Source organism: Cupressus sempervirens, chromosome 2 (assembly GCF_028749045.1).
Source record: "Cupressus sempervirens isolate cs-2001-9-10 chromosome 2, ASM2874904v1, whole genome shotgun sequence".
NCBI lineage: Eukaryota > Viridiplantae > Streptophyta > Pinopsida > Cupressales > Cupressaceae > Cupressus > Cupressus sempervirens.
Window position 1 is genome coordinate 409,466,730 of NC_143119.1, and position 22,486 is coordinate 409,489,215.

General features: G+C 35.7%; 1 protein-coding gene across 5 annotated transcripts in view; it reads right to left on the reverse strand.

The window, feature by feature from the left end:
• LOC149572842 (DExH-box ATP-dependent RNA helicase DExH7, chloroplastic-like) overlaps positions 1-22,486 on the reverse strand; it is a 356,903-nt gene that overhangs the window by 117,888 nt on the left and 216,529 nt on the right. For all 5 annotated transcript variants that reach the window (XR_016359987.1, XM_089813915.1, XM_089813917.1 and 2 more), the window contains exons 23-26: positions 21,435-21,575; positions 21,192-21,281; positions 20,969-21,025; positions 1,413-1,496 (exon numbers count right to left, since the gene is read on the reverse strand). Coding sequence is in view for 4 of the 5 variants with exons in the window: in XM_089813915.1 (XP_089670041.1) it covers positions 1,413-1,496; positions 20,969-21,025; positions 21,192-21,281; positions 21,435-21,575 (372 nt within the window). In the remaining variant the exon portion in view is untranslated. The remainder of the gene's footprint in view (positions 1-1,412; positions 1,497-20,968; positions 21,026-21,191; positions 21,282-21,434; positions 21,576-22,486) is intronic.

Below are 22,486 nucleotides of genomic sequence, written 5' to 3' on the forward strand. Positions count from 1 at the left end.
CCCTTGTGTTATAGCTCATTGGAAAGGTCTTGAATTCTTATAAACTATTTTCACTATCTGAAGACCTTTTGGTGCTTTGAGTTATGACATTTTAATAAAGTAATGTTTTTCCTATAGCCTGGACACCTTTATTAGGGAAAATGTTATTTTATTGCAAAGTGCAAAGTGTAATTCTCACTTAGGGTTCGATTTGCACTTGGGAGGAGTTATAAGGAGATGAAGACCTAAGTGTGGAGTATCTTTTGACATTTGAAACTTGTGAAATTGGAAATTGCTCTAGTGGAGTAATTCAGAGGCTTGGGACGAAAAATTCCTAAGTCTAGAGTGCTGGGACGCAACCCTCAACAAGGATTTGGTGATTCAATATTGGAGTTGGAAGATAATATTCTCTATGGTAAGGATTGACATTCTTCATAGCACCATTTATTTTTAGGAAACATCACATTCAGCTACGTGGCCAGCCTATTCCAGCTTGTGCGTTTCTTCTAGAGGCAGCTTGGGCTTGTATTGTGGGCGCCATTCTTTATTAGCAGCCACATTTTGTAGTTTGGAGATCATACAAGGGTTTGTGGCAGCAAGCTCTCCATCTTTTGTGATTGTAAAACCCTCTAAAGCTGGCATCAGGTTTATTGTAGACAGCAGCAAATCCATTTGATATATTTATTTCTTTGATTGCAAAAATCTGAACATTATGCCTGGTACGATTTGAATCATTTCCAGATTGTTAAGTGTTTTCAATATATGAATGCTACTCAGCATTCTTAGTTCAAAGTTATTTGTTATTTGTTATTTACTTGCATATATCTTTAAATAAAACTTAAAAACTTGAAAATGAGAAAAAACCAGAGATACAAAATTCTGGTCAAAGTCTCGAATTTTGAAAGTACCATCAATTTCCAAGGTCACCAGGATTGGGGATTTTTCAAATCGCCTCTGTAAGTCATTCTTAGAAAATCTTATCACATTTATGAAACTCTTACATTAAATTTCAAAGAAAAAATGGGAGTCCAGGTTATCTCACGATTATAAAGCCTGTATGACAAGGTGTTCCTCAATTGACATTTGATAGCATATATGCATGACTTTGTGCCTGTGTGCCTAACAAGAATACCATGCCAGCATTTCAGGCACAGGATAGCAACACAGAATTCTGAAAACTGAGCATCACTTCAGTGATTACTTCATCCACATACTATATATTATGGAGATCTCGTCTTTAGAGCATGATGTATGATAAGAGTATACATTAATATGCATGTTGGGTTTCTTCTAACAGAAAAGAGGAAAGGCATATCACAGAAACATTTGCATATAGATGAATGCCGGGAGAAAAAAACACCAGTTGTTTGGAAAGATGGAAACAACATATTACAAATTGCACAGAAAATTTTCATAAGAATTAGAGCATAAACCTTTCCAATTCTCACATCCACTGGTAGTTTGGCCAAATGATATCCAAGAGAAGTTAGCTCTTCATTCCCTTCAAGAGCTCCAACCTGAAAAGGGAAATAAGTCGTTCTCTGTCATACCTTAAATACAATGATAATCCAAATTTTTGAGTTAATTTCTAACATATGCAATGAGCAGGTTGACTTATGAAGTTCTACTATTGACTGACACAGTATAATTATGTTGGTAGAAACATGAATGATTTTTAACATCTACATAGTACAACCTAGCCACGGTGCTTAGAAGGACCAGTGCCAAATTAATAACACTACATATATACCTCTTGCAATGATTATGAATCACAAATAAAAAAATGAATAAACACGAGTCAGGACTCCTAAATACTCCACATAAATACTTTAAAGTGACTAAAGTATTTTTATGCTAAATATAACAACACAATTTATATTTAGATTTGAATGAACAAAAAGAAAATGAATTTGGCTATAAGAGAAATGACATCAATAAGTTGTACAAAGCACCTATGAACAAGAAAACCAGTCAATAACTAAGGACTAACCTTCAAAATGCTGGAAAAACATATTATAAATTACCTATTGTTGTGGAAATGCATTATGCAATCCAGCAGAGTAACTCAATAGCTCGCCATGAAAAAAGCATTCAATAATCAAACATCAAACACATTTTCAAGAGTTTAACACATATATGCTGCCATATACAATCGAAAGTAGTGCCTTTCAGAACTTCCACTGTCATTCACAGGAGCAAAATTCATATATGACAAATATCTTTCACATTTGAATATGGTCTCTGCTTGGAGGAATTATAGTTAGTCTTTACCAAATCTGATTCAATGATAAGAAAGGTTCTATGGACATGAGCCTTTGTTTTACTCAAATATTATAAGACTTTTCATGCAATGGCATGAAAACCTAACCAATACATAGAAACCTCCTTTTTTACTTAACCACAAAGAAATTGATTTCAAAAATATGGCACTTAAAATTCATTTTTTTCATTATGATAGTAAGTTAAAATTGCACTCTGCTTATTAAATATTAATATATATATCGTCCTTTAGCATTTTGCTTTAAAAAAAAAAATTTAAATAGTAAGTTATATAATATTAGAAAGAGATCACTTTCATTTAAGAAAACAACCAAAGTAAATGATATTTGAAAAGTAAATTCCATTATGGTAGAACAGTACTAGGAAAATGCAAATAAAACGAGAGTTAAATGCAAAACAGTTAAATAAAAAACAGTAAGAACAAGTGCTAGTACAGATAGTTCTTCAAGGAGACATCCTCTCAGCCACAACATTAATGAAGATACAAACAAAGAATGACAAAACAAAAGTTACATCGCATCCAATATCAAACAATATAAAGTAAAAATATGACAATAACTTATGAAAGGTAATAATATACAAAGCATATACAAAATATAAATAAAACAAGAGGGGAAACACAATTTGATTGAATTGCAAACAATAACAATTAAGTGCAAATACAAGTAGCCCTTTAAGGAGTCAACCCCTCAAGCACAAAGTTCATGAAGATACAAGGAAAGATCATGATGTCACAAGTTGGAAATCGCCCATTTGTAGCGAAAATCAAGCCAAAATAAGCATCAACGTCATTAGCTATGGAAAATAGCTTGGTGGGCAATGGGTATGCCGAACAGGGGTGGAAGGTCAATTCATGACAAATTTGGTCTATTGTTTGCATAAATTTGTGTAGTATATGAGGTCAATTGCTAGGCCATTTAGAAAGATGTTTGTGGAACAAGATCTCTCAATGGAGAAGCAATAGCTTCAAATCAACTATGTGATCACTTATGATAATCCAATCATAACTAAAAACAAGACCTTTGAATCAGGAAGACATGTATAGAGATAGAGGGGAGAGGTGGATGGATAGAGGTAGAGATCAAGATAGAGCAAGGGAGGAAGAGATAAAAAACAGGAAGAAAGAAAGAGAGAGGTAAAGCAAGAGTAAAGATAGATAGGAGAAAGAGGAAATGATATAGATAAAGATATACATAGATTTATACAGGAACGTAGATAGACAAAGAGATATATAGATGTTAAGATAGACTGATAGGGATTATTAATGTCCAACAAGTGAACACAAATGGATTTAGGGGACTAAAAAGAACAAATAAAGGGGCAGCACCCAATAAAAACACCCAAAATTGACCAAAGAAAAAAAACACAACGAAGGGAGAGACTAGGAGAGGAGAGAGATGGATTAAAAGATAAAGAGAACTAGGGATAGTAAAAACATAGTGATGGAGGGAGGGTGAAAGATAGAGGCGAGACAGAAGAGAGATATACACATATTGGTAAGGCAAGGATGGCGAGGGGATAGGATATTGAGAGAGAGAGAGAGAGAGAGAGAGAGAGAGAGAGAGAGAGAGAGAGAGAGAATATAACATGTAAAATATAAAGGAGGTGAGAGAGAGAGGGAGCAACACGACTAATAAAAAAAAAATGGAGAAAGTCAGAGGGAGACAATGAGAGAGGGGAAGATAAAGAGATAGAAACATTAAGATATATGAAGTGATCTGTGAAGGTAGAAAGGGATATGTGTGTGTGTAGATATATATAACTTATTGTTTTGTGTTGCTTCCTTTTGATGTTATCCTTATGTTGGCAAAATTGAATCCTAGACATGAAAACTATGTTTTCTGTGTTCATTCTATATTGTTATACAAAAGTACACCTATTCTTCAAGATTTGGTTTTTCTTATATCAATCACTTATGTTTTGCATTCAAGAATCCAAATGGTTCAAATAGATGTCTTTCTAAAATGGTAAAAGAGGTTAACCCTATTTCCTAATCCTATCATGTTATCTTGAATATTTTTCGATTTTGTTTGAAATGTTCTACACTATCTTAATTATGCTAAGTTGACTTTATGTCTGATTATTTATACTAGTTATTGTGACCTTACAAGTTAGAATTAAAATGTTTTTAACAGGAAGCAAGGCATGAGTATGATAGTACTAACTTTTATAGGGTGAAAGGATGATAGCGTTGCATGGTTATATATGTTTAGTAGGTTCATATAAGAGTTGAAACCTGGTATTTCTTTCCTATGCACTTATGAAAATATAGTTTTTTTTTTTTGAAAATGTTATAGCATATTTGAAATTAAGTAACTTTTGATATTCATAGGTTTGGTAAGAGTAAGATGTATTCTTCCTATCAAATGCCTTCTTAAAGTATGAAATTGGAAAAAAAGAGAACAAATCTATTGTTGATAATCCAAAGTGTCTCTCCATTTCCTTTCCAAGGAATGTGTTTTATAGGACTAAAATTCTTAGGTAAATCAATGTGTCGTCAAAATGAATATACTTAATAAGAGGAAATACTTGGGTAAAGGACCTATTTCCCCAAGGTTTTGTCATAAATAGGATTGTACTATACATTTTGTTGATAGGAGAACTATTTTATTTATATGGTAAGAATTTTATCTCATGTGTAATTGTAATGTGCTTTCTAAGACTATTATTAAATTTTGATATGTGAAGTGCAATAGCAATGTTATTCTCTCCATCTCTAATAGCCCGCAAGGTTTCTGTCACTTCCCATTCTTGTTCATTCCTTTCCCCAAGGTCTTTTAATAAATAGGATTGTAGTATACATTTTGTCGATAGAACTATTTTATTTATATGGTAAGAATTTTATCTTATATGTAATTGTAATGTCCTTTCAGAGACTATTATTAAATTTTGATATGTGAAGTGCAATAGCAATGTTATTCTCTCCATCTCTAATAGCCCACAAGGTTTCTCTCACTTCCCATTCCTAGTCATTCCCCTCGTGTGCTAATTGAAAGACCTGTACCTATTCAACCTATTCACCCTGTAAGCTTTTCCCAAAGGTTAGCTCTGCATCAACTGTATAATTGTCCTCAATGTCAATCTGATCTGATGATCCTGCCTATTTAGGTCAGATGTGACTAAATTTATAAGGTTTCCTAATCATGCCTATCTAACATTGTTCTTATTCAAACCAACCTACAACTTAATCACTTACCCATTGTAACATCCTTTCTCAATCTTTTATTAAATTTTGATATGTGATTGTTCGAGTAAAATGATTCATTGTCCCCAAAGGAAAATTTTTACCCATGATAACTCAAAATGATTATTATCCTTGCATTTGGTATTGAAGATTCTATTACAACCAGTGCATAAATTTCTAATTGAAATGAAGACACAATAGATTGGAAAAAATGTTATTCATTCAACACTTGAATTAAAATGAAGTAATTTCTACTTGCTTAGGAGGACGTTTTACATACAAGGGAGGATGTGATAATGAAGAACTGATAATTGGTGCTCAGGCCTGTTCAGTGATAAAGTGTGCCACGGCAAGGGAGTGCCCACATCAGCCCCTATCTACTCCCACCTGTAGCCTACCCTGCGGTTCCAAGCTTGCTCCCGTACTAGTCTGGCAGTGTGCAACTGTCACCAATCGAGCATATAAACCACTCTTTCCCTGGCCTATCACTACATCACCATTGAGGCTATGAGTGGAGTTCCCTAACACTGAGCAGGGGTCAAAACTGTCGTTACCATTCCCAACGTAAGCACCAACTGAAGTCCAGTCGAGGATCGGCCCTCTAGTCTTACACAGCTACCACGAATGTAAAACTTCAGACATTGGAAGAAATCAAGTATTACCTCTGTCCCATGTGTTGTATGACTAGACTGCTCTTCTCAATTAACGTCCAAGTTTGCTACTTAGTCAGCTTGTCTTTATATTCAATACTTGTGAACTTTAAATTAGTTGTTCCTCCCTTTCGATCACTGCACTTTCCTCGCTATCTATTGTGCCTTCAATTGATTTATCCTACCTCAAAATGTTGCCACTAATTTCGGGTCTAACTATAGTGAAGTGAGATACTAGGGCTACGTCCAGCCTCTCGATACTTCTTAAAGGGTTTCGTCCTTAAGAAACCCAATCTTATTTAGGCAACCAAGATTAACTTTCAGAATATCGATATATTTCATGTTGTGAATCCCAATGTAGCTCCTTGCTTTTATAACCTTGATGTAAGGGGAAATACAAACTAGGCAATTTGGGATAAAAGCCCATTTCGTCTTTTAGACACTTAAGTTACTTTTGTCATAAAGTAACTTTATAAAATAAAGTGACTTAACTATAGGAAGTTCCACACTTAAATATCTCCCCAACAAAACCAAATGGAATCCTGTGATTGGCTAGCATCCTCAAATTAAATGTCGTTAGCCTATCTGGATGGAAAGATAGACCAACAAGGAACCATAAAGCCTAGCGCGGAGAAGGGGACACTACAGTCCTCCCTTTCCAGGATTGCTTGCCCTCAAGCAATCTCAGTGCTGGATGCTGCAGGATTCACTCACCCTCCCAAGTGGCATCTTCATATAGAAAATCTTTCCAACGAATTAGATACTCCCTAATGGACTTGTTGCACAACTTCCTTTCTCTAACCTCAATCACCTCTGCTAGAACCAAAACTACCTTCCCTTCCACATTAAGTGGGGGCAATCCAATGGAGGGCACTACATGCTGACCAATTGCCTTCTTGAGGCAAGAAATGTGGAAAACGTTATGAATTCTACTATCATCTGGCAAGTCCAGCTCATAAGCAACCTCTCCAACCCTCTAAGTAATGCGATAGGGACCATAATATCTAGGCTAAAGCTTTTCAAACCCACTCTTCTTCAAGGAGCTCTACCTGTAAGGTTGGAGACAAAGGTAAACCATGTCACCTAACTCAAAACTCCGCTTTTTCCTATGGTGATCAACATACATCTTCTGTTGATTCAGAGCCTGTAGAATGTTCTCCCGAAGAGATCTGAGAATGTCCTACTGATCCTGTATCCAATCTCCAGCTAGTGGTGCTCTGTTGTCCAGCAAAGCCAGAGGTACGAACGACAGAGGTTCACTTCCATTGAGAGCTCAAAACGGTGTCATCTAGATGGATAGTCTGTATGCGGGTGGTAACTCGTGCTGGGTGTCAATTCCGTACCTGCCAATCTGAATAGTTCTTGCCAAAAAGTGTTGAGGAATTTGCTATCTTTGTCGCTCACAATGGTTCAAGGGAGACCATGTTGACGAAAAACCTCTCGAAAAAATAACTTGGCTACCTAAGAGGCCGACCAATTTGCTGCTATAGCAAAAAAGTGAGCGAACTTAGTCAATCTATCCACAACCATGAAAATGGAATCTTTGCCCTGCACTCTTGGTAATCTTGTAATGAAGTCCATGGAGATACTCTCCCATTTCTATGCTAGAATAGGAAGAGGTTGTAATAATCCATTTAGAAACTTGTGCTTCGACTTGTTTTGCTAACAAGTTCGGCATTCTCTGACATGCTAAAGGACATCATCCTTGAGGCCCTTCCATGAAAACCTTTCCCTGACTTGCCTATAGGTTTTGAAGAAACCTGGGTATCTGGCTTATGGTGCATCACAAAGAGTCTCCATAATTTTTCCCTTGAGCTTAGACTTTGGTACGAGATAGATCCTATCCTTATAAAAAATCACATCGTCCATTACCTTGTACCTGTTGTCTTGGAGCTACCTATCCATGATCTGAGAAGCTTGAGTATTCTTAGAATGCTCAACTAGCAATTGGGAATTCCAATCTGCCAATATCTTGGAAACGACACAACACTCTATTAGAGAAGGTCTCCTACAGAGCGCATTAGCAACTATATTGAGAACCTTTGACATACTTGATGTCAAAATCATAGGCAAAAGGGCGAGAGAAAGTGCCAAAACCGAACATGTGCTCATCCCCTTCTTGAGCTTATCAAAGGTCACCTCTACATCATCTATCTACTTGAATGCCCCTTTCCGTGTGAGATCGGTAAGAGGAGTCATTGTCTGAGAGAAGCCTCTAGTGAATAAGAGAAAAGACCAAGGAAGCCCCTCAAATCTGATATGTTCCTCGGAGGTGGCCAATCTAGACTTGCTTGTATCTTTTCCTGGTGTACCTTCACCCCATCTGCACTAATCACGTGTCTAAGGTAAAGAATCTCAGTCAACTTGAACTCACACTTCGACTCCTTTGCGAACAATGAGTGCTCCTCCATAATGCTAAGTGCCTCATCTAGGTGTTGCAAATGTTCCTCCTAAGTTCTGTTGAAAACCAGGATTCATCAAAAAATACCAACATGCTCTTCCGCAACTATTTTATAAAAATATGGTTCATACGTAAGTGAAACGTAGTTGCCACATTGGTGAGCCCAAATGGCATAATGTCCATAATGACATCGGAAAGCTATCTTATGCACATCCTCCTAATGAACCCTTATCTAATGGTATCTAGATCTAAGATCTATCTTCGAGAAATAGATTGCCACATGTAATTCATCTAGTAACTCATCAATGCGAAGAATAGGATACCTGTTCTTAATGGTCCTCTTGTTGAGAGCACAGTAATCAATACACGTGCAAAGAGTGTCATCTTTCTTCTTCACCAAAGCTACCGAAGAAGCAAAGGGGCTAGCGCTAGATCTGATGTGTCCCATGTCCAAGAGTTCCTTAATCGTCCTTTCTATTTCTTCTTTATAGTGCCTGCAATGATGATAAGGAGCAGTAATGATGGTTTTGGCATCCTCCTCCAAATCAATGATATGGTCAAACCCTCTATCTGTGGGAATGCCCGAAGGTATGTCCTCAAAATCCCTCTTGTGCTTATCAAGCACCGGCTGAATGTCAACTTGAAGTTATTGTCCTAAACTTAATGTAGCCTTAGAGGAAACGAAATAATGTGCTGCCCACTCTATGTCATCATGCCTCATAATAGCCTCCATCTTGTGAGCTTAAATCAACCTGGGTTCACTCTCTGGCATGGCCTTGAGAATCACCTATCAGCCATCCTATAGGAATTCTAGGTGCATCTTATCATGATCAATTGTGTACCTGACAATAGTTTGCAACCACTGTCTTCCCAACATGGTGTCTAATCCATCCAAATCAACAACATAAAACTCTACCTCTAGAAGAAAGTTATCAAAGTGAATCAATAGCCCCTGCACTTTCCCTGTGCACCTCAGTCTGCAAGACACACAATATGCTGCCCTCTAACTATACCCTTCAGACGAAAGGGGTGACTCGTGGGATCACTAGAAAGGGAAGCTATGATAGGGGACTATTCCGGAGTGGATTCCTTCTTCCTCTCTTTAGTAGGTTGCTCCTCACTTTCTTCCTCATCACTGCCCCCCTGTTGCTCATCCTCCTCTTCTAATAGAACCTTGACATAATGTATTTTACCTTTGCTAAGGCAACTATTATCCAGTGTCCATGGCTCCCTACAAGTGAAGCATAGCTTCTTCGTCCTAAGTTCATTTCATGCCTCAAAGTCCAATCTGGGAGGGGTAGTCTTATGTTAGTTCTTATTTTTCTAGAATGGAGTAGACCCCTTATAAGGTTTCTTAGGAGGTTTTAGTATTGAAGAAGGTGAGTCTAGATCATGTGTGATCTTAATAGCATCATCCAAAGTGTTTGGTTTAAGGACCTTGACCAAACCTCTAGATCTGCCCTATAAACCCTTAGTGAATAGCATTACCTTATGTTGTTCTGTCATGTCTAGAACCATCATCAAGATCCGCTGAAACTCATCAATGAAGTCATTTAGAGATCCACCCTGTCGCAACTATGCCAAATCCTTGTAGTAGACCTCAATGTCCTTCCTGTCAAAATGGGTGATCAGCTTAGAGCTGAAAATCTCATAAGATGAAATGAGACCATGGTCCTGGGTGACCAACCCATGATGCCACCATTCATATGTTGCTCCCTCTAAATGCATTGTGGCAAATCTAATGGCTTTTGTCTCCAACATGGGCTTAACTGTCAGGTAGGTGTCTAGCTTGTGAATCCAAACTCTAGCGGATGTCTTACTCCTACCATCAAAAGTGGGAAGAGATAATTTGTTCATGGCCTGCTTTAAGTCCCTATTTCATGCCCTAGGCCTCTTGTCCTGCTATGGTCTCTCTGTGTCCCCTTTTTTATAATGATCAGGGAACAGATCCCATTCATCGTACATAGCCATAACATTATCTGGAAGTAAGCCAGGCATCGTAGGTTGTGCTACTTCCTCGGAATTATTCTCAACAAAAATGGGTATTAGTGGCATGTCAGTGTTCTATGTGGGGGCCCTAATAGCTCAGGGTGATCCTGCCACACTACCACCTCCACTGTGATGACTCAATGCTCTCCTGTGAGTCAGAGCTAGCTACTGCACAGCATCTATAAGCTCTTGAAGTGCAATAGCGATGTTATTCTCTCCATCTCTAATAGCCCACAAGGTTTCTCTCACTTCTCGTTCCTGTTCATTCCCCTCGTGTGCCATTTGAAAGACATGTACCTATTCAACCTATTCACCCTATTCAACTTGTAAGCTTTTCCCAAAGGTTAGCTCATTATCAACTATATAATTGTCCTCAATGTCAATTTGATCTGAAGATCCTACCTGTTCAAGTCGGATGTGATTAAATTTATAAGGTTCCCTAATCATGCCTATCTGACATTGTTCCTATTCAAATCAGCCTACAACTTAATAACTTACCCACAAGTTGGCAGGTCCTGTGGCTCTAATACCACTGTAATATCCTTTCTCAAACTGTTACTTAATTTTGATATGTGATTGTTCAAGTAAAATGATTCATTGTCCCCAAAGGAAAATTTTTACCCATGATAACTCAAAATGATTATTATCCTTGCATTAGGTATTAAAGATTCTATTACAACCGGTACGTAAATTCCTAATTGAAATGAAGAGACAATAGAATGGACAAAATGTTATTCATTCAGCACCCGAATTAAAATGAAGTAATTTCTACTTCCTTAGGAGGACGTTTTATGTACAAGGGAGGATGTGACAGTGAAGACCTCATAATCGGTGCCCAAGTCCGTTTAGTGATGAAAGTGTGCCACAGCAAGGGAGTCCCTATGTCCACCCCTATCTGCTCCCACCCATAGTCTACCATGCAGTTCCAATCTTGCTCTTGTATTGGTCTAGCAGCTTGCAACTGTCACCAATCGAGCATATAAATCACTCTTTCCCTGTCGTATCACTACATCACCACTAAGGCTAAGTGGAGTTCCCTGTTACTGAGCAAGGGTCACAACTGTCGTTACCATTCCCAATGTGAGCACCAGCCATAGTCCAGTCGGAGGTCGGCCCTCTAGTCTTACACAACTACCATGAATGTAAAACTTCAGACGTTGGAAGAAATCAAGTATTACCTCTGTCCCATGTGTCGTACGACTAGACTGCTCTTCCCAGTAAATGTCCAAGTTCGCTACTTAGTCAACTTATCTTTATATTCAATCCTTGTGAACTTTAAATCAATTGTTCCTTCCTTTCAATCAGAACACTTTCCCCTCTATCTTCTGTGCCTTCAATCGATTTATGCTACCTCAAAATGCTGCCACTAATTTTGGGTCTAACTATAGTGAAGTGAGATATTGGAGCTACGTCTAGCCTCTCGATACTTCTTAAGGGGTTTCATCCTTTAAGAAAACTAGTCACATTTAAGCAACTGAGATTAACTTTCAAAATATTGATATATTTCATGGTGTGAATCCCAATGTAGCTCCTTGCTTTTATAACCTTGATGTGTGGGGAAATACAAACAACTAGGCAATGTGGGATAAAAGCCAATTTCATCTTTTTAGTCACTTAAGTTACTTTTGTCATGAAGTAAGTTTATAAAATAAAGTGACTTAACTATAGAAAGTTCCGCAATTAAATATCTCCCAAACGAAACCATATAGAATCCTGTGATTGGCTGGCATCCTCAAATTAAATGTCATTAGCCTATCCGGATGGAAAGATAGACCAACAAGGCACCACAAGGCCTAGTGTGGAGAACGGGACATTACAGTAATCCATGTTATCTGTAAGCCAATATGAGAGAAAAGTACAATGTTGTATAAATGACTTATGGCATAAGCATAAAAGAAAAGATAATAGAGTATGTATGCTATAGTATAAGTATAAAAGAAAAGATAATAGAGTATCTATGCTATAGATTGAAGCAAGATTTTCAATAAAAGGGATTTTAATAAGTGTACCTTTTTGCTAGATGTCTAGTAAGTGGTTATGATTGTAGAAGAGTATTATGAAGATTCAATTCAGTCATATAACACTAACCATATTATTAGTAGCATAAAGGAGTGATCAGTCCTTATAAATAGAATAGTTAGTAAAAAAAAGAATGTATGTTTATTAGAATAGATTTAAGTTAAATATTAGATTTTTATTTTAAAAGGGAAATGTCAGAAGAATATTTATACTTATATGATGGCATATGAATCATATTGTTATCTCAACTAGATCACTTTAAATGTTAATAAGGATAATGAGACAAGTGGTTACTCCTCAATGTGCTCCTATTAAGGAAATTAAAGATAACTATAAATCTATGTGCATTAGGCTGATTAAATTAAAATTGTTGGTGAAAGATTTGAACAAAAAAACAGGGATAGTAGGACTCGTGTTTGTCCCTCTCTTAATGAATCTAGGGCTATTTCTGAAAAATAATAAATTTGAATGACCTTTTCATGTTAAAGTTCAGAATTAGGTATACTCATAAGAAATTGTATGACATAAATTTCAGGGATATGCGAGTAGCAATGTAGCTAGTTAATAAGTAAAGCTTGAGATGAAACTCTAACTTACAGACTGATGGTTCAATTTCTTAGATTCTATTATAAGTATGAATATTGTTTTAATCATAGAATACTAATAATTGTTAAAGTAGAATTATAAAAGATGCCTTAGATTGCATTGCTTGAAAGAGGTGAGTATTAAGTCTTGTATATAAGTTTTATGTTGGATATTCTCCTATGATGTAGCATAGACCTTTGAGGATAAGAAGAAACCTTGTTGCATAAAAGAGATCTATGTTGTTTTTTCTTGAGGATTACTCATAGAATTATGTGCTGATGTAAATGGTAAGTTTTGAATATAATTGTAATGTTCTAGTTTTGAATGATTACAAAAGTGGATGTGGAATAGTAGTTTTTATGTACTCCCATTGTGAAAGAAGTAACGCTTTATAAATTTTGTATTGGTGTTTTAAAGAGAGTGAACCTTGGGACCCCAATTCATAATTGCATGCTATATTTAGGAATCTTACAATAAGTCTTGTTATTGGAAGAACTCCTAAATCATGAGGTGTAAATATTGTCTAATATAGTGATGTTAGATTGAAGTGGAAATGATAATATAGGAACATTTAAGAGCTGAAAAATGGTGTAATATGTTAGTATATACAAGAAACTCATGATAGAATGATTATTTGAGAAATGTTTGCAATATTGTTAGCTAATTGTTTACTACTTATGAGTGATGAATAGTTTAAAACTTTTTGACTTCTAGGAGTAAGTCAAATTTTGGTGTTTCGGGGGGGGGGGGGTTGATACCCCTCTAGCCCTAGCATATCCTTGATATGCGTGTTGGAAGTTGGGGAATGTTCTAGGGACTTGTATACTTGTTTGATAAAAGTATGATCTTTTTTCGAGGTGTTTGCATAACCCATTTTTTTCACACTATAATAACTCCACATTCTAGTTTGGGAATCGAGATCTTTTTAGTTATAGTCCTTCATGAGTAATCATTTTTCCTTATATGTCCATGACATTTTAGGACCTAGACGTTGGGGTTACCTAATAGATTTGTATGTTACTATTTGAGGTACTCCTTATCAAAAATTACGACTACCTTTGATAAATTAATTATAATGACTAAAAGGTTAATTGTGATACCACTTGTTATACTTGAGACTCAACAAGATTGTGATATTTTATCATTTGTGGATTGTGTGTTTCTCCTTACTAGACTTAGATGATGAGATGTTATCAGATTATCTTTTTCCCTTGAATCATATGTTCATGATTATTATCTATTATGTTTACTCTCAATTACCCGAGTTTGTCCTTTTGCCAAGAGAACCCTGCTTGGGTTCAAACCAATTCAAAATACTAGTTCGGTTCAAGTAAAATTCGGCCAAGGTTTCAATTCCCTGGGGCTGGTTCGAACCTTGATTCTAGAAAATCGAACCCATAAGAATTTCATTACCCTGATCAAATTTCAAGTGAACCTTAGGCAAATTTGCAGCGTTGGACAGCTTTATGTTGTTTTTTATTAAAAAATATGATAATGTTTTGAGTTCCACAACCCAAAAAGTGAATGTAAATAGGTTATTTTGGCTTCTAATATCAAAAAGAGTGAAGAACTTGGTGTTTGTGCATTACAACTTGCGTCTCCTCTTGCACAAGACTAAAGAATACAAAGGGGATGTAGACGTAGAGTTGGCGGACTTGGATGCTTCTACTTCTCGACTTACAATTGAAGACTTTGAAGATTTTGATGCCCATTCTATTGTTGTTGGTGCTGATCCATTGGACTTAGCTCTATTGTTGCTGCTATGATTCATGGATCATGACTTTTGATGTTTTGAATCTTTGATGTTGAACTTGAAAATTTTTAATTGAAACATATGATGGTATGATCTTGATTCATGATGCTATGATTACAACTTACATGTTCAAAGTTTATGCCTATGGTGTTTTGTTGTTTAAATGATTAAGATTAAATCATTTAAACAACAAAACAACAATCATTTTATGATACTCTATGCTTGTAGGCTTCATAAATATGTATATATATATATATATATATATATATATATATATATATATATATATATATATATATATATATATATATATATATATATATATATATATATATATGTTTATAATTTTAACATATTTTTGTACTAACCAACTTTTCCATACGGGTGAACCAGTTCTTGGAACCCGTATTTCGAATCGAATTCAAACTGGTAACTAAGTACAACTTACTTATACATGATCCCAATTGTCTCTTTAGTTGATATTGAGATTCTTCTTGCTGAGTAATAATTCAAAAATATTGCTTTGATTATGCTTACATGTCAATTTTGCATCATCACTGATGATGATTTACCTCTTTTATTGCACTTGCGTGTTTATGATTACCTACATGTTAATTGTTGGGTGGATGTTTTGTAATTGACATTTTGTGCAAATCTAGTTGCAAAATAGGTAGACTAGCCATGACGTATGAGACAAAGTCTCTCCTACCTTAAAGGGAAGGCTCCCCCTTCTCATTGATCCTCGGATCAACTCAAGGTAAGTAAGAAGCTGAGAGATTTGTACAGGGTGTTACCAATATTCATTCCTCTTAACTTTCATGAAAGAATTCACTTACCCGTAATGCGACAAATAGGTAAGATTAAATCTCTAACTACACTTCTATCTAATAGCTGACAACGGTGATACCAATACTAGACACTAACTCAAAGGCTGATTGAAAGTGTACCGGTTTGTCTCTAAGTCTTGATTGTTTAATTTATTAAAAGAATCACTACCATTGGAGAGCAAAGAATTCCAGACGTAGATGATTTCTATTCTATAACTTATTTTTAGTTTTAATCTATTCTACAAGAGAAACCTCTACAACTGGGGTGCAAAAACTTCTAAAAGTAGGGAATTTTAATTATTTTTCGTGAATTTGAGATGGTAATACAAGCTACAGTCAAATTGTCTCCTAATTACTGATTAATCTAACTCTTTTCAACCTAATCCTGAGGAACCAATTCAACCAACAGTTGGAGGAATCTTTATTGGATTAACAATTTTCCTCTAAATTTTAGAGTACAGCTCCCTTGTTGTGGATGTGCAATGAATAAAGTTTTTAATCATCAAATAAAAGGATATGCTCTTAACCAAAGAGCAGGGGAGGCATTCCTAATGGATACCCATCACCATGAGATATCCATGATGTTGAATAGTCTAAGATGTGTCTATCGCTCCACTATCATTAGAGACCGAACACTACTCAAATTAATGTAAAGAACCCAAAACTAAAACTCCACGACCATAAAGAATAAATGTAGAAATTAAACTCACAATTCGGATATTGCTGATGAAAGTAAAAACAAATGGAAGAATGGGAAAGCAATACTACTCAAAATATTTCATAACCTCAATTTGGTATCAATATCAACTCTTTCATTCCCCTTTGTTTTTCTATTCACAACATACAATTTTGAAAATAAACTCGTTGAATCAACAACTCAAAATAGTGAACTTCGAGAGGCACTCGATGGTCTCAGCCGAAGGGGGAAGCCCGATATCCTGATTGCCAATATTTTTTACCCTTTACACCTGAAAAAGTCCCCTTCCTGTAGCCTTCCAACCCACCAGAAAAGAACCCCTCTATCATTGCAGATCCCCCCATAAATAACCAGCCACTTTGACCTTTCGATATTCCCTTTGTAATTGAATCTTTAATAAGCTTTTAAACACTTTATAATAATATCCACCCTTTTCTCGTAAGTTATGATCTCATGAATATAGGTCACTACACCATATTATGTCCAAAACTGATAGCTAGACATAAAGTTTTACAACTTTTTAAGTTTTTACTTATGGGTGAACAAAATTTACCCTGTATAAGTTGATGGATTTACATTACCATCTTCTCCATACTCAAGCCAATTCAATGACAAGTTGTCCTTGGCACCTTGGTATTCATCTGAATATTAATATATGTGAGGCCTTTGTATATCTATCATCTTGAACTTTAGAATTGCCCACTTACTAGTTGGCATGATCAGTGAAGCCTATTGAGCATGTTGCAACTCTTTGCCAATAACAAGGCTTCATTTCAAAAGCCCTTGCAAATACATGTGCCATTGAGTCTAAATGTAGCTTGACAATCTTCATTATCATTCTTATTTTATATTTAACGAGAATGACCCAGCTATACTTTGTGCCCTTTGCATGCATTCACATGATATCGGGTTCTCATAATCTTGACATTTATTTAAGTCCTTTTTGTGGGGTTAGCTATCTAACTCTACAAATTATTGAATTGTCTTTGTCATGCAAAGATATTGGGCCAAATATGATTCCACATATATGGATCTATTCACTGAACGGAAAAAAAAATCGGAATGCCTTCTGTGTGGACTTCGCAAATTGTGTATTTTCATAGAGGACAGTTTGAACTTCTTTGTGATTGCACATTATGAGTTTATACTCGTTGTATTTGATATCCACCCAATCCTTTATCACTATGAGTTCATCATATTCACAATGAATATGTATCACGCTACATTTGACTACTTTTGTGCCCAATATAGAAGTGTGGAATTATGAGTTAAATTATTTTTAGAGCTCGAAATTCATCTAGGGACCTCATCCATCAATAGTCTTGCACTTAAATTTGAAAAGGAGAACACACTTCTCCTTCATGCTCATGTGGGTGTCTTTCAACCTGCAAATATATTTTTGGATTTAGAGATTAAACAAATGCTCATTTGCTTGTCCCATAGGCCATTCTATCAAACAATTGGAGAGTATCTCCCATCTATCCTACATTTGCTTTGGCAACATTTCTCAAAGCACTCATGCCTCTTGTAATTGACTGTATTTTCTAAAGTCAAATGGCATCAAGTATGAGGAAAACCATGAGAAAATCTTCAATGATAGTCGAGTACTCCTCCCTCAATACTCTAACACGCAGTGTTTGAACAAAATTTGATCATGTTCTTATCAATATTCCTATTTTGGCCTACACCTCAAAGGCATTGCATTATCACTCTATCAAATGGTTTGTGTGCACTTTATCGAAACCAAGTTGGCACTTTTGAAGATCTCATCGCTGCCTTTGTATGTGGTGAAGATGTCGTTTGAGTTTTACTTGATGGAGTTGATGCTTGAACCTGACAGTATGTTGTCGGCTCACAAGGAAGGCATGCCCATTCGACAATTTGGGATATATTCTTCTACTTCGCTTTCATGATCACCATCACTGATAATGTGGGCTCTTTAATATCTCCACTGGCCTTCTTGTAGGTAGTTACAATTAGTTTGAGAACATGGATCATTAGTGTTGGCAACATGGTTGGGACATGGAATATGGGTCTTGCATTCCCTACTGTACCATGTCATTATTTATTTCAACATAGTACTCCTCAACACATGCATAAAAACAAGAACCTGGATAGGCCCAATCAGGTTTCTCTTGGTTGATATAGATATGAACCAAAATACCCCAAGCTTCAATAGCAATATCCATGAGCTCATTGACATTTGCAAACTATTGTATTAGTTAAATGATATGAGAACAGACTTGATTTCTTTGAGATCCAAATGGTAACCTTTTCTAGCAATACCACTACCATGATATTTATCAATCTTGTTAGTAATCATACAACCGTTCATTTGTGGCTAAGGAATCATTGTTAAGTGTCTTCATTTCTTGAGTACCCAATATATAAAGATGTAGATAAACCAAGGAAAAATCGGCTTTCACTTTCTTCAGACAAATAGGCTCCAGTTTAAACCTCCACCCATGACAAAATCATCTTCAAAGTACCAGTTAGGAAGTGCTTCCTCATTTAAATTTATTAATGGATCATGTATTTTCAGCTCCAAGTATTGAGTATTCTAATATTAGAAGTGAAAGGGACTTTCAGTTTTCAAATTCTCAATATGGCACTTGTACTTTCAAACTGGAAAACTTGGCCCACTGAACCCAATTCTCTACATTGGGTTTGCACTTATGATTTTAAACTTTGAATCTTGAACCAATTTACTCAAATCTTTCCAAAGATTCTTCTTCGCAAAGTCTCACAAAAGTATTATTAAACCACAACTAATGTAATGTGTTGGAATGGATTTGAGGAAATTGCTTCATGGGGCTTGATTTTTAAAAGTTTGTAAGTTGGGTGCCCAAAGCATGCCAAAAACTAGCACAAGCCCACGAACCATAACTACAAATGTTTCCTTTTTCAAATTGTTCATACTACAAGAATATTTGAGTTTGTTCGATAACTCAAATTGCATATGCACTGAATGTGAAAACTAGACTATTAGACATCAATCACGATTGCCTAACAAACTCAGAACTATCGTTTTTGACACCCATACATGTAAAACTTAACCAAGGTAACTCGCCCAAGGAAATGACTCTGACGGGGTCCAAGTGGGTCAACAAATCAATTGGGTGTGACAACAGAAACGAATCAATCACTAAGTTGATCAGATTGTGAGTTTGGTTGCCCTCGCATTTGAACATTGTTGGGAGCACTACAATCATTACTCCTATCGAGCATTCACGATGATCACATCTAAGTTCTGTAACTCACCTACTAGATTTCCATGGTTGAGAACATAGCACTTATCACATGCCACAAAGAATGTTTTCAAAATAGTATGAAAACAATGTCTCGCTATCTTTGATCAAGAATTACCCCCAAATAAGGTCAATGCTTAAGTAAAACCGGATCATTCAATTTTTGCACAAAAAATGGAAATGCAATTAAGTTTATAGAAGCCTCCTCCAAATGCTTCCTTTCGCTCCTCTCAATGCTTAAGTGCAAGCTACAAAAATGCACAAACCATCAGCAATCGATATAGGAGAGCCAACTGGTTTGTTAATTTCTCTCTCAAAACCCCAATACTATTCTCTAACTCTTTTCTCTCTATCTTAAGCATTAGCAAAGGATGGAATGACCTTTTTAGGTCAAATATATGTTATACAAAGCATAAAAAATTTACTTAACCCTTTTATTTTATTATTTTATGCACTTAAAAGAGTCCTACTATCGGCTAGAGTCTAGAGCTCAGGACTCTGCGAGTTAGGAGGTCCTTGGACTGGGCGAGTCCATGGTGACTCTACCAAGACTCTACCAAGTCCGATTCCAAAGGCAATCTGCTTCATTTTGATGGACTCTGGCTCAAACTTGGCGAGTCCTATTCTGACTCACAGAGTCCTAGAACTATGTTATTTAGTATATTATTATTAATATATTATTTAATAGTGTTTTTAATAGATAATGGGTCGAAGCCTAGATTAGTTATTATTATTGTTTATTTAGATTAATTATTATTATGTGTTAAGCTCGAGTAGACTCAAACTCAAGACTTCCCAAATGAGAGGCTCAAAATTTACCATAGTGTTATAGTCTCTTATCTATATATATTTAATGTTTTATTTTTATTATCACTTATTATTATTAAATCCTATTTCAGAAGGTAGACATCACATGACACTAGTCACTACATGGTGAGGATCCGAAATCCTATAAAATTCAGAGGTAAGAAGTGAGATTCATAGCTTGAATGTTTGCCAACATATTATTTCCTCAACTATGTTCTACTTTCAAACTTGCAATAAGATTTCACCTTTAAATAATATTATTAATCGAAAAGAGCAAAAATAGGTCTTAGAAAAAGCAATTCCCTCAACTGAAGAATGAATTTGTTTCTCACAAATACATTATGCGAGCACAACCAAAATCCTTTGACAACACAATCAAAAAATGTAGATCATGATTTGTAATTAATAGAAGAGATAACATGCAAACCTATGAACAAAATTTCTCCTAAATTTGTCCTATTTTAAATTATAGTTACTTCCATTTTCATTGGAGAAATTAAAGAGAACCACCATTTGAGATAGGATAACACTTCCAAGAGAGTAAACTACCTCATAAAGTGTAGCAATTGCTGACCTCACCGATTCTTCCCTTGGAGGTTGTAAAGCCTGCAATTGAGGAAAATAACCACACAAAACTCATGAGAATACAAAGAGATGTCAATTATACTTGAGTTTGATGTAAGTCCCTAGGGAAATTAACTAATTTTTAGTGAGTAATTCTCAGTGGGAATTAGTTTTTGTAATATTCACATCAATAAGGATCAGAACAAACCTTTTGAAGGAAGGAGGCAGCGTCTCCTAAGGAAAGAGATTTGATTTGCAGGCACAACTCAACTAATGGCACTCGTAGCATTTCAGGAACCTGTATTGAGAACCCATTATGCTTATAATTTCGTAATTATTGGCAGTACCTACCTAAAAGACTTCATTTAAATGGAGAAAATTATGAAGAACCTCAAACATATCCTAGAAGTTCCTTTATTGTAACTCTCATCAACATAAATAAGGCCAAAACCTGAAATGGATGCATAAGCATCTCATAACGATAACGTGTGTAAAGACAGAAACAAATTCCAGGCCTCACACGTCCTGCCCTTCCACATCTCTGCTTGGCATTTGCTTTGGATATCCATGCTTCAACCATGCTTGACATTTTCTGAATTACCATAAAGATGAAATGTTAACCAAAATAAAGAGCAGAAAATACAGCCCGCACTCACATCTCAATTCTCTGTTTGCTGGAAGTTGTCACCAGCAGTAAAAGAATCATCAAGCATTATATATATAGGCAAGTTTCTAATCTAGAATTTCATGCATACAAGTTCTGAGGATCGCTTTAGTAGTTTAGAATTTTTTCCATCTCACCAGGGAATCCATACACCAAATGGAGAATTCATTTAGCATGCAAAGAGGCAACATGGAACACATGCCTACCTGAACCCTTCCGCATGTCAAATCTTCACAGGAGGGAAGAAAATTATATAAAAAACAGTTAAGATGAAGTTATTAAAGAAGTGAAAAAAAATTCAAAAACAGCAGAAATCAGATAAGTGAACTAAGAGCACATGCATAGAAGGATCAAAGCAAGCCAGGTTTGTGAATAGGATCATGCAAAATTAAGATACAATTTGCAAATGCATACATATAGGGACTTGAATCTATCTCCTAAATGTTTTTTTATGAAACAGCACGAGGAAGCTGAGAAGCTCAAGGAAATAATGAGATCCTCTCATGTCCATGAGGAAAGTTACTATTGCATTTGCTTTTAAAACTGGCCATGAAAAGATCTTCTAATTATGTTCATTAATTATTAGAAAATGCAGATCTATTCAAGGAATATTGAAGTCCAGGATTTTTACCAATGGAGGATCTTCCAAGGTTGCCCACTAATTATTAAGATGCAAGTCTAACAAAAGAAAGAATGAAAACTGCCATATGAAGGAAAAACAAAAAACACTAAAATATACTCTTTTTCATTTTTTATTTTTAAAGTTAAAACTAAACCATGAACTAGAATTCTGAGAAAGGACTCAAAAGAGTAGAAGAAATAACATAAGGAAAAAAAGT